This window comes from Furipterus horrens, unplaced genomic scaffold (genome assembly GCF_987537825.1).
Source record: "Furipterus horrens unplaced genomic scaffold, mFurHor1.1.pri manual_scaffold_13, whole genome shotgun sequence".
Taxonomy (NCBI): domain Eukaryota; kingdom Metazoa; phylum Chordata; class Mammalia; order Chiroptera; family Furipteridae; genus Furipterus; species Furipterus horrens.
In genome coordinates this window covers 47,834,363-47,847,199 of record NW_028327183.1, presented here as the reverse complement: position 1 = coordinate 47,847,199, position 12,837 = coordinate 47,834,363, and the positions used below count along the sequence as shown (strand labels likewise).

Genomic DNA, 12,837 nt, shown 5'->3' with positions numbered 1-12,837 from the left:
CAGGCCTCAACTCATGCGGTGGGGGAGGGCGCTCAGGGGGCTGTCTCCCCTCTCCCCTCATGGTGAAGCCCATAGATGCTTGGGCTCAAATTCTGGCTGTGCCAACAGCCTCACTTTGTGGCCTTGGACAACGAGCGTTAACTTCCTTTTCTGTAAAATGGGGAAAGTCGGGGCTGATTTCAGCTGTGCCCATTGTTAAACTATTAAGCTACTTCCAGATTTGGTTGGTGAAAATTCCCTACCCAAGACCCTGAGTGCCTGCCGTGGCACGTCTGGGTTCTCCCAGACACCCCATGTCCCAGCAACTGGAAGGGAAACTGCAGGTGAGTGGACGCCACCGGGATGCTTCTCTAGCAATCTGGCAGAGCAGTTACTGCTGCATGGCCTGGCCAATCCTGCCTGATGGGCCAAGATGATTTCAACGTCCCTCCTGGGGTTAATGACAATGGCACTGAAGACTCTTGTAAGGAGTCGGTGAGTTAACATCTCTTTGAAGTGACCAGGCAACCTACTAATAGTAATAATAACAACAACATGTTCATCCTCCTTCTTTGGCTTCGCTGAGTAGCTCGGGGCTTCTCCCACCTGCCTCTTAGGACTCAGTTTCCCCATCTCCATGCTCCCTAGGCCCCCTCCCCCACTGGGCGTCCCAGTGGGCCAGGATGGTGGGTGGGGCTGCTATCTCCCCAGCCTATTTGCTCTCCCTCCTCATGGGCTGCCACCCTAGCCAAGGACCTTGAATAAAAGGCCGGGGCACCCATATCCTGCTTCCTTCTCTCTGGCCTAGATCATGCTCCGGCTCCTCTCTACTTTGGTGTTCCTTGGAGCACTGGCCGCCTCAGCAGGTAGGTGCATTGGTCGGGTCCCTTGGAGTGAATGTCTGTGGAAATTGGGCTTCTGAGTCTGAGTTCCAGCATCTTCCACCTCTGCTTTTTGTCTCCCAGAGGCAGCTGAGGGGGTGCTTGAGAGCATGGTTCTGGAGCCAGGCTGCCTGGGTTCAGTTACTGGCTCTGACACTTCTTAGCTCTGTGACCTTAGGCAAACCACTTAACCTCTCTGGGCTTCAGTCTCCCCATCTAGGAAATGAGGGTACTAATGACCCTGCCTCAGAGCATTGCTAGGTACATTCATTGAATTGATATGTTTGAGGAACTTTTTAAGAGCCTAGAACAGTATCAGGCCATAGTAGGCCTGTCTGAAAGGGAGCCATCTTTGATACTTAGGAGTAATTATTATTATTCCTCTACCTTGTCTGCCTTTCTGGCCCTTTGGTTCTAAATCTGCCACCATTGGCTCAGGTTGGGAATTAAACAGCCTAGAACCCAGCCGGGATCTCCCTGTGTGATCTTGGGTGAGACTCTGCCCAACTGGCTGCAGTTTTTTCTTCTCTAAGAAGAAAGGCAGCAGTTTTCAGACTGTGTTTCCTGGAGCCTCAGGGCCTCTCTGGAGGTCAAGAAGAAGGCTGACTCCCCAGCCCAGCCTAAGACAGAGAATTCCACTCAAATCTGTTCCCTTCCGGGCTTGCGAGGGAGGTGTTGTTCCTCGAGGAGTGGTGGGTTAGCTGGGGCCTGCCAGCAGCCCCAGCTGGGCGGTGTTGAGTCCCACCTCCAAACCTCGGCCCACTGTTGCACCCACCCAGAAGCCTTTTGTGCACCTCCAGGAAAATGTTCTTTAATCTTCTCCCAACAGGCCCCCCGCCCCTCCCCCACCCTCCCCAGCCATCAGTCCTGTTCTTAAATCCTGTGTGTGTGTGTGTGTTCTTCCCTCTCTCTCTCCTTCTCAGATCTCAGGTTCTCATCACTCCTCTCTCCCTACAGGAACTTCCAAGACCTGTCCAGCCTGCTCTTCGCTGGGGAAATGTAGAGAGGTCACTTGTCCTTCTGCCGAGGACTCCTGCTTGTTCAGCCAGATGCAGCTGGGTGGGGACCCAATGGGACCGGACAGAGAGGATGGACGAAGTGGGAGGGGAGGGGTCGGAGGGGAGAGGCATGGATGAGCTGCCCTGGAACTGGGGTTCCAAACTTTGCCTCATAGCTCACCTCAGTGCCGCTGGGGTGGGGACAGGGGTGGTCCCAGATCCACCTCTGGGGATTGCTCTAGAGGGGGCAGAGGCCCGGGAGGGCTTGGGGGCCTCTAATCTCCCCTCCTCAAACTCTATCCCCAGAAAATGGGACTCTCATCAAGAATGGGTCGTGCGTGGCCCCTCAGAAATGCCGAGACAGTGTCTACGCCCTGACCTATGCCCCCAACTCGAGTCTCTGGGTCAGCACCACCTGTTGTGACAACTGCAGCAGGGTTCCACAACCAGGTTTGTCACACAGCCGGGTGGGGTGTCATGGGAACCTGGCTTTGGTCTGAAGCTCTGCCTGGCTAGTTGGAGCAAGGAGAGCCTCCATTTTCTCATCTGGAAAATGGATGTGAACTAAGTTTTGCAAGGGGTGCACCCACCACAAAGCAAGGGGTGCACCCACCACAAAGCAAGGGGTGCACCCACCACAAAGCTGGAATACAGGCACTTCGTAAATTACTGAGTCCTTGGGGGGCTGGAGAGAAGACTCAGATTCTTCTCTCTCTCGGGGAGGGAGGCTCCCCTGAAGGCAAGGTAAGCAGGACGAGCAATGTTATGGGTGGTCACAAGCCCAGGCAGGGCGAGGCCAGCCTTTTTGTGGCTTGGTCATTTCTCCAAAGAAAGAATTTGCATTTGGCTGGGGTCACAATGGGGAGACCTGAGACAGCGCCCCACTCGGGGCTACTAGCCATCCTTTCAAACTACTGGGGTGTCCCTCTTCCTAAACCGTGCACCTCAACAACAACAACAACAAAAAGAAAGAAAACCCAGCTGAGTCCAAGTCGAGAGGCAGGTTTGCTATTCAGAATATAAAATGCCAGTTATGATTAAAACTGCATTGAAAAAATCTCCTATGAGTAAAGAAGGGTCAAAGGGACTCCCTCAAAATCGAGCAATTTCCTTCTGGTAGAGAAGCGATAGCAGTGCCACCGGTAGAAATATAATGTCAGCTCCGTACATAATGAAAGCTTTTCAAGAAACCATATTAAAAAGTGACAAAGAAACAGGTAAAATTAATTTTAATAATATATTTTATTTAATGTAACATACCTGAGTTGTTATTTCAACATAAATATAATTGATATAATCTTAAGAATGAGATATTTTACACTCTTTTTTCAAACGAAGCCTCTAAAATGAGGGTGCACATCCCTGGAGGAGCCGGCCTCGTTTCAGGTGCTCAGCAGCCACACGTGGGCAGTGGCCACACATTAGCCAGCACAGTTCTTCGTTATATCTATATATTTTAAGTCTGCTTTTCTGTACTTGCCAATATTTCGGTATAAACACACATGGAACTGCTTTGTGGCTTAGCTCTGACTCAGGAAAAATATGCTTGAGCAGCTTCCCCTTAAATGTTTCAGATCTCTATGAAAGCTCTGAACATTAATCAGATGGTGGAGAGGCCGGAAGGCACGGTCCCACTCTTTTGCAGAATACCGTAATACCTTAAAACTTAAAATAGCAGGATTATTTTTTAACTCACTTTTGGAATCTGAGGTCTTTAAGGGAAGGCTTTTGTCAATGGGGGTCAGTGCTATGTCTCCAGAACAGGGCCTGGTACACGGTAGGTGCTCAAGAAATGTCTGCAGGATCCAGCACGATGGTTCATTTAGGACAAGGGAACACTGCAGGGTGACCCCACCCACGGCTCTGTTTGCTGCTCCTGGAAATAAGTCTTCAGGGGCCAGAAGGAGGTGACTGAGACCAGGCTGGTCCCACTTGGGAGGAAAATGTTCTGGATTGTGGAGGGTGGAGGCAGTGAAAACAGAGGGCTGGTCGGGGCAGGAGGGCTGCGAGGGGGTGTTCCTCAGTCCCCATTCCACCCTGACTCTACCCACTCCCGCCAGAGCGAAGGCCTGAAGCCCAGCCCAATGGGGTGGGGTGTTACTACTGCTTCGGGCATACGTCGGTCCCATGTGAGTTCCTTGCGGTCATGAACTGCACCGGACACCAGAATGTGTGTGCCACTCTTCAAGGGACATGGAATGGAGGTAAGGGCTCCCTTCAGGAGGTCATTTGCATGTGAATCATCCTCCCACATGCACAAATAAGTGCTGAGATTCACTTGCATGGGTGTTCTAGTTATTTTTTGCCATTTAACAAATCACTTGCAAACACATGGGCTTAAAACAACCACCACTTTATTAACTCATGGTTTCTGTGGGTTGGGGATTCATTAAGGGCTCAGCCGGACAGTTCTGGGTCTCTCACGTGGTCGCAGTCAGAAGGCGGCTGGGGCTGGAACTGCAGGGCTGAGAGCAACCAGGGGCTTGCTGAGCTTCTCTGTCACGCATGTGGACGTAGGCCCTTTCTGTGTGGTCTCTCCACATTGGTGAGCTTGGGCTTCCTTACGTCATGGCTGCCACCATCTTTACATGGTGGCTGTAGACTTCAAGAGCAAGTATTCCGGCAAACAAAGTGGTAGCTGCATGGTCTTCAACAGCCTGGCCTTGGAAGTCACTTCATGTCCCTTCTACTAAGCTTTATAGGTTGAAACAGTCACAGAGGTTCATCTGGTTTCAAAGGAGGAGGGGTAGATCTTCACCTCTTGATGTTCCAAAGAATTTGCAGATGGGTTTAAAAATCCCTACTATGTGTTTGCAAATGGTTGGAGCAGAGGCTTTTGGAATGAAGGGCTTAGAATAGGAACCACACTGACCAGAGGATACACTAACTATGAAGCCAACGAAGTGACAGAGAGAAGTGGCCTGGGCTTCTGCTCCTGGCAGCAGAGAGGACCAGGTCCTCTGAAGGGTCTTCCTGCTACAGACAGTGGCATCCTGGGAGGTGGGGAAGAGGAGCAGGAGTGGCAAGAGTGGGGCTGGGATGAGTATTTTATCACTGCCATTGTTTAGAAATGCTGGTATATGGTGATAAGAAAAAGCAGACTGATTTTTAGTCTGCTTTATTATTATTTTAAACACCTTACCGGCTGTACACTTCCTTGCAGCCTGTTCCCAGGACAGATTGCTCCCACTACCCGCCACCCTTGGTGTGCCACTTTTTACAATGAACTGGATGCTGTACAAAAAGGTTTCTCCATGGTTTTGGGAGCTTATGCGAAGTTAGGGAAATTTCTAAGGGTCTCCAAACAAGAGAAAAGTATTCACAGAAATCATAACGAGCGCAGTGAGCAAACATGGGAAGGCACAGTGGCCCTCAGAGGAAATGCTGGTAACAGCCTGCTTTGGATGCTGAGCTCTTAGGTTGGCAGCGCAGTTGGGGAGCTGACCCTGAGGCTCCCACATATGCCAGGGACCTTGGAAGGAGGCTGAAATGATCCCAGGTTGATAGCACCTCCTGGCTCTCAGTATCAGCCAAAGAAAGTCTTCTCCAGAGAAGAGCCACTAGGATGTCCATGGATCAACGCCAACCAAATATGAGCTCATGAAATGAAAGAGACAAGCCACCATGAACCCAGCAGGAGCAGGAACGACAGATATAGACCTGCGAGGAACCCCACTATTGTAATTATCAGCTCCAGAACAGAACTGTAGGTGATATATTTGAAGGGATAAAGTTAGAATCACAAAACTAAGCAGGCAACAAGAGTTTGTAAGAAATGACGAGACATATTGGAAAATGAGTCATCTAGAACTAGCAAGAGACAGAGAAAGACAGACATCAAGGTGGGACCCTCAGGCTTTGCGTCCCCCCTGAAGCTTCCCCCCTGTTTCTGCAGGGGCTCCGCAGATCCTGATGGGCTGTGCTACACCAGAGGTATGCAACCTGCGAGTGAACACCACCTTGGGCCTAGAAGCATCTGGATTTCATCTCACGAGCACACCGGAATGCAACAACAATGTTCCTCCCACCCAGCAAGGTTATTGGAACCTTGACTTTCTGAGACCCTCTCTGCCCTCCCTAGATCTCACTTGTCCTTCCCAATCCTGTACGTGCCCAAGGTGTCCCCTCCCCCTCTACTATAACGCTCCCAGGGAGTGTGATAACTCACACGCGCACCCACACACAGCACCTGACACACCCGGAAGCAGAAGATCCCACTGGTACATACCCACATATCCACAAATGTTCACATTTATATCCTGGCACCCAAAACACACCTACAGAGGAGCATGCACTTCTAACCATGAACATCCTGTTGTGTAAATGAGATCAGCAATACAAACTCGGTTTAAATAAGAAATCTTTCCTTTCTTCCCTTTCTTGCTTGTGAAAGGACAGATTTGCCAACAGTCTCCTTTTGGCTTCACAAAGAACGCTGACAGTAATTTTTGTCTTTCAGAGAAGAGAGATGCTAATTGAGATAGTACTTAGCAGGGCAGCAGCTTTCTAAGTGAGACATCTGAACAGAGCTACAGATGTTCAGAGGTGATAAAGGGAATTTTCAAACCTGTAGGGCAGCATTTCTTCAGCTCCAGGGACATAGGAGAGGCTTGTGGTAGGAACCACGTGGCAAGGACAGTTCTGTGAGGCAGAGAATCTTTTCAATGAATCTGCAGTTTTAGTTTCAAACTAAACAGTGAGTTAACTTATCATAATGAAAGAAAGGTAGACTCAGGAGCTCAAAACTTTACACTATGGAAAGGAAAAATTGCTAAATAGGATCACTAACAACTGGAACACAGGACATAAAATGTTTGTGTACATAGTTCCTGTGGACACGTAACATGTCCATGCAGGGACACACTGGTTGCCAGGCCCACACATGTGGACTGGGGAAGAGACAGGTACAAATACACAAACATACAAAAGCACAAAATACCCACAGACACGCTGAAATGCGCTAGCATCCACAAACGTTCACATGTGTACACTGGCATATACTATAGCCAAGCACCAAGCCTTGCTGGAAACATAGACACACTCAGATTCGCGTGCGCATGCACACGCACACACACACACACACACACACAAAGGCTGTCCTCCAGCAGCCCATCTTCCTCTCTCCCCAGGTCCCCATGCAACTTTGACCCACGCCAAGGCCAAGGTCACCACTTGCTTCACCTGCTCAGACAGCTACTATTGTGAGCCTTTCTCCTGCCCGGCAGATAGAAACTTCTGCCTTCAGACGACGGGCATCCTGGGTGAGCATCCCTGGGGACTGGCTTGGTCAGGGAGGCAGAAGTGGGGCCTGAGGCACAGCAAGGCCTCCTGTTGCCCTCCCATGTCTGCTGCCTGTACTGCAGTCACAGAAGCCTTTTCCTGGCCGTGGAGGACAGAGGCTGGTGGCAGGGGAGGATGTGAATTTAAAATCTGATGCCACATTTGTTTAGCTATTTATTGCTGAAAAATAAATCAACTCATAGTATAGTGGCTTGACAGACTGAAACAAAGTCACAGATACAGAGAACAAATTGGTGGTCATCAGATGGGATGGAGGTTGGGGGGCTGGGTGGGAAAGGTGAAGGGATTAAGAAGTACAAATTGCCAGTTATTAAAATAGTCATGGGGATGTAAAGTACAGCCTAGGGAATATAATCAATAATATTGTAATAACTGTGCATGGTATCAGATGGGTACTAGACTTACCGGTGTGATCACTTCGTAAGGTATAGAAATGTCTAATCACTTTGTACACCTGAAACAAATATAATATTATATGCCAACTGTAATTGAAAAAAAAACTTTTAAAAAAGTGATGACTTGGCCACAAAAGGACAAATACTGTGCGATTCCACTTATACGAGGATCTAAAGAGTCAAAATCATGGAAAAGGAAAGTAGAATGCTGGGGGGAGAGGGACATGAAACGTTTGATGGGTAAAGAGTTTTAGTTTTGCAAAATGAAAAATTTCTAGAGATCTGTATTCACAACAATGTTAATTTACTAACACTACTGAACTTTACACTTAAAAATGGTTAAGATGGTAAATTTTATATTATGTGTTTTTTACCACAACTTGAAAAGAAAAACCAACTGAATGGTTTAAAACAATTTTTGTTTCCCATCATTCTGTGGCTTGACTGGGCTCAGCTGGGCAGTTCTTCTGCTCCAGGGTGTGAAGGCTGAGGTCACATATGTGGCTGCATTCAGCTGGGGACTTGACTGGGGCTGGGATGTTCCATTCAGCCTCTCGTGTTCTGAGTCCTCTCTCCATCTGGTATCTCACTGGTCTGCAGCCTAGCTGAGCTTCCTGACAGTATGGTGGCTGCTTCCCAAGAAGAAAGAAGTAGAAACCAGTAGCTTCTTAAGAGTTAGGCCCAGAACCAGCACAGCGTCATTTCTGCCACAGTCCATTGATCAGAGCCAGTCATGAGGCCGCTCAGATTTCAGGGGTGAGGAAATAGATTCCACCTCTTGGTTCAGGAGTGCTGAGGTCATGTTGCAAAAAAGCATGTGGGATGGGAGACACAGTGTGGCCATTTGATACCTACTGCAACATTCTGGGCAGGGAGTCCCCTAAGTTCTCTGTCCATCTGCCTCTTGAGGGAAGAAACAGGATGTTTCTGTAAATGGCAAGAGGAGTTGAATTAGGAACCAGACTTTCTTTGGTATAAATTCCAAGATGCACAGAAATAGTGTGAATAGGAATAGTGAGGGTAGTGTACCAGGCTGGGCATTTCTGGGGTCCTAGAGAAGTTTCTGGCTAAGGACATGAGGTGCCCAGAGACAGGTTGGGGAGACATCGCAGCTACAGAGCTACCTGTTCATTGGAATCCTAAGGGGAGAAGGCAGGGGAAGGAAGACTTTCCGAGCTACGTGTCATGATGAACAAAGACAGGCTTTGTGTGCATCAGGGATGAGCTCAGGCAGAGTGAATGCCAGCAATAACACCCAGAGGGCTTTGGGGGGCTCCGTTAAGTGCTGGCTCATGACTGTTCTTCCTCACAAGTCTGCCCCCATATCTCTCCAGCCTTTGGGGAAGGTAACTCTGCTGCCTGGAGAAATGGTTCCTGCGTGGCCTCCAAGGACTGTAAATCTGACAGCTCCATCTCTGCCCTGACCTACGGCAACAGCTTTGGCTTCTGGGTCAACACCACCTGTTGCCAAGGCAACTGCCAGAAGCCCACTCTTCTCGGTATGTTGCCGCCAGAAAGCAGTCAGACGAGTGGCTAAGGAAGTGGTGGGGTCCTGGGTTGAAGAAGACATCACTTAATCCCCCAGTCCCCAGTCAGGCTGACCTAAGGCACCCTGACCTCAGCCCAGTGGTAAAGCCCATTACGGTCATTGCCCTGTGGTAGAGCCTATGTGTACACGGAGGGCCCTGGGGCTCCTGAAGGTCCCCCTGGCTGACCATCACCCTCCTTTATACAGAAACTCTGCCAGTCCCACGCACCCTCAGCAAGTTCCTGTGCCCTACGTGTGCAGATGGCCACCTGGGGCCCTGCAATTCCTCCTTCTACATGCAGTGTCCCCATGGGGAGACCGAGTGTGTCCAGCTGGACCTGGGGTCTGCAGAAGGTAATGTGTGTGGATGTGTGTGCACACGTGTGTGTGAGTCTGAGTGCACTGCCTGTGGATAAGGCATGCCTGAGTTCGGGGTCCGCCTCTATTGTTTCCTCTGTGTGACGCAAGATAAGTGACTGCACCTCGTTGAGCCTCAGTTTTTTAAAAACGTTTTATTTATTGATTTTTAGAGAGAGGGGAAGGGAGGGAGAAAGAGGGAGAGAAACATCCATGTGTGAGAGACCTATTGACAGGTTGCCTCTCGTGCACCCCAACTGGGGACCCAGCCCACCACTCAGGCACGTGTCCCAACTGGGAATCGAGCTGGCGACCCCTCAGCTCGCAGGCTGGCGCTCAATCCACTGAGCCACACCAGCCGGGGCCAGCCTCAGTTTTATCTTCTGGTAAATGGAAGTGGTGGAAGCACACCTCTCAGGGCTTTGTGAGGACAAAGTGAGTTCATGAGAGACACAACAGAGCAGAGGGCATAAAGATGGATCCTGGGGTTGCGCTGCCTGGGGTCAAATCCCGAATCTATACCACTTATGAGCTGGGTGGTCTTGGTCAGGTGACTTTGCCTCTCTGTACTCAATTTCCCATCTGAGAAAGAGGGTAATTATAATCCCTAAATCATAAGACCATTGTGAGGAGTCAGATAATCCATACAACCTCTAGATGAGTGCTCTCCAAAGTAGCCGCATTAAAAAAGTACAAAATAACAGATGAAATTAATTTTATAATATATTTTATTGAGCTCAATATATCCAACAGCTATCACGCCAACATGCAACCAATATAAGAAATTATAATGAGATAACTCTTAGATTCATTCTTTCCTACTAAGCCCTGGAAATCTGGTGTGGATTTTACACTCACAGCACCTCCCAGTTCAAACCAGCCACATCTCAAGTGCTCACCAGCCACGTGTGAACAGTGGCTACCGTACTGAACAGCAGAATTCTAGAACATAGCAAGTGTGGCAATGTGGCATTTCCGCGAGTCTCAGGTGATACCGAGGGGGAGAACGGGAGACAGCCTGACTCAGAGATGTTGAAATGTGCGTACGGGTAGGAGGCAGGATGCGCCTCTTGGAACTGATGAAATTCAGTGTCAGTGGTCGTGCCCGTTATGTGTGGGTAAGGCTTCCGTGAAGTGGACAGGCCCTCAGTCAGCGTTGCTCAGGGCCGGATGTGCGGAGGAACTTGGGTTTGTAATTACGCGCAGTGTCACGTGGGCGGGGGCCACAGCTCAGCGGGCGGGAGGCTGGGTGTGTTTGTGTTGATTGTGTGCGGGAGCCGTGTGTGATTGAGATGTGTGTGCACGTGGGCACGGGTGCGCGGCAGGGCTTGCGACTGGCTGTGGGACAACGTCTCACGAGTATGGCTCTTTGAGAAAGTACATTCCAATTCCGGGCAAAATGAGGCAAAGGCAGGCCACGCTGTGAGGCTTACATTTCCTTTGAACTTCTGTATTACGGAGTTCAAAGGTAAACAAAAGAGGGAAAGGTTAGTAAACCCCTGCCCTGTATCCCCTTCAGCCAACCAACTCCAATACTTTATCCACTCCTGGCCAGTCCTGTTGGATGTCCATATGATTTTGAACACAAACTCAGATCTTCTAGCGCTTCAACCATAAGGATTTCCATCCATATCCCTGAAAAATAAGGATTGAAAAATATCCTACAACCAGGGTCAGGTGTTTTTTTTTCTTGGTAAAATGAGACTATTTCATTTTTCTAGGCCCCATCAAGTCCTTAATAAACTGGTTACACTTGTATATTTGTATTTATATGTAAATATAACGCTATCTATATTATTTATATTGTATTATATGGCTCTAAAGAAGCATAGCAAATCATTGGAAAAGCTGTGCCCGGAGCCGGTTGGAGGGGTGTGTGGAATAGAGCGGCCTCGGGGTGTCAGTTTTTATTAATATTGGACACAAGGAAAAGCACACCTGTAACACGCACGTAAGACACAAGGAATAACAACGAAACGGCAGCTGTAGCCAGGCCCCCCGCTCAAGGGTCAGGACGTTCCCAAAGGGCCGGCGTCGGGGGGCCTGCCATTCCTTCTGCAGATGGCCGCTCCCAGGCTTCCCTTGTGATATGATAGTTTTCTTTCCCAAAACCTCAGCAAGGTCCTGACCCCGTGAGGGGCTGGAGGGAATTTCAGGGGAATTGGCTCAGTCAGAGAAGCCCTGCGGTCCGGGGTCGGGGATGCGGGGCCGGGGCCCGTGGGGGTGCGCGCGTGTGCCGGGACCCGGCCGGCACGAGTTCTCACGCCCGGTTCCGCCCGGTCTCCGCAGGAGGCAGGAGGGGGAGAGTGCGCGGCTGCGGATCCCGCGACCTGTGCGGCGCCGGGACCGAGGGCCTCCGGGCGCTCCTGGGCCACCGCCTGGCCGGCACGTTCGACTGCAGCTCCGGCCAGCGCGCCGTCATCGACTCCAAGTCCCACCCCGGAGGGGCGCCCGGCCTCCGCCTCGCCCTGCCGGCGCTGGTGGCCGCACTGGTCACCGCGGCGCTCTCGTGAGCAGTGCTGCCTGGCCCGCTACGCTTGTCCCGCTCATGGCTAGATGGCGCTCTGGCTCCCCTCTGCTAGGACATTTCTAGGGGCCTGGAAGGTTCTGGTGAGAAACGCAAAAAAAGGGGTGAGCCCCCACCCTCAGACGAGGGCCTCCCCATTGCTAGACCCCTTCCTCACACCATGGCCCCAAAGACTAGACCTCCTCCCTCAGACTAGGCTGCTTTTCTTCCTCAGATTAGAGACGCCTCCGTAATGACACCTTCTCCTCCCATGGGGGGTGGGGGACACCCTCAAAGACTAGGCCTCCTTTGGTCAGGCAGGGCATCCCCCACACCAGGCTGCTGCCGCAGACCCGCACTGTGTCCTTTGGCCTGAACCCTGGGAAACGCCTCCTCCTTCGGTCTCCCTCTTCAGGGTCTCGCAAGGTCCTGGGCAGCCAAGGTGGGGCGTGGGGACCAAATTCGCCCTCTTCCCAGGCTTTTCAGCAATCCATGCCACCCCCATCACTGGTCCCCTTCTGTCTGGGCTCAGTCTCCCTGCTGTCACCAAATTTGAATGAATCGCATCGCACAAGCTAAGCGGTTTGGGTTTCTTTTCGTGGTGGTCGCAGCCTCCAACGGGGCCCTGAGGTGGTCTGCCCTCTCCTCTGGTGCTAGGAGAGGCCAGGTCTATGTTGGGCTGGAGATTCTGGGACCCGAGAGGACCTGCAGATGACAATGTCTGGGAGTCAGGGTGGGCATAAGATCAAACGCTCAGTCTGGCGTGAGCATCCCTTTAGAGCCAGCGTTGGACCCGGAGGGTTGGGCACAGAGGTAAGAACAGGGCGCTCACAGGAGGCAGAAAGCCAGGGGCCATTCAGCCGGAAGTAATGGAAAGTCCAGCTAAGAGAAC

At 50.8% G+C, this 12,837-nt stretch overlaps 1 protein-coding gene across 1 annotated transcript; it reads left to right on the top strand.

The window, feature by feature from the left end:
* Positions 1 to 233: 233 nt before the first annotated feature.
* On the top strand, positions 234 to 12,524 carry LOC149995062 (uncharacterized). Its single transcript, XM_090260001.1, has 10 exons — positions 234 to 323; positions 788 to 845; positions 1,818 to 1,919; positions 2,165 to 2,308; positions 3,919 to 4,062; positions 5,754 to 5,894; positions 6,988 to 7,119; positions 8,889 to 9,053; positions 9,290 to 9,436; positions 11,729 to 12,524. Exons 1-10 carry the CDS (start codon positions 294 to 296, stop codon positions 11,950 to 11,952), a joined length of 1,287 nt encoding a protein of 428 aa, XP_090116127.1. The 5' UTR covers positions 234 to 293; the 3' UTR covers positions 11,953 to 12,524.
* Positions 12,525 to 12,837: the final 313 nt, after the last annotated feature.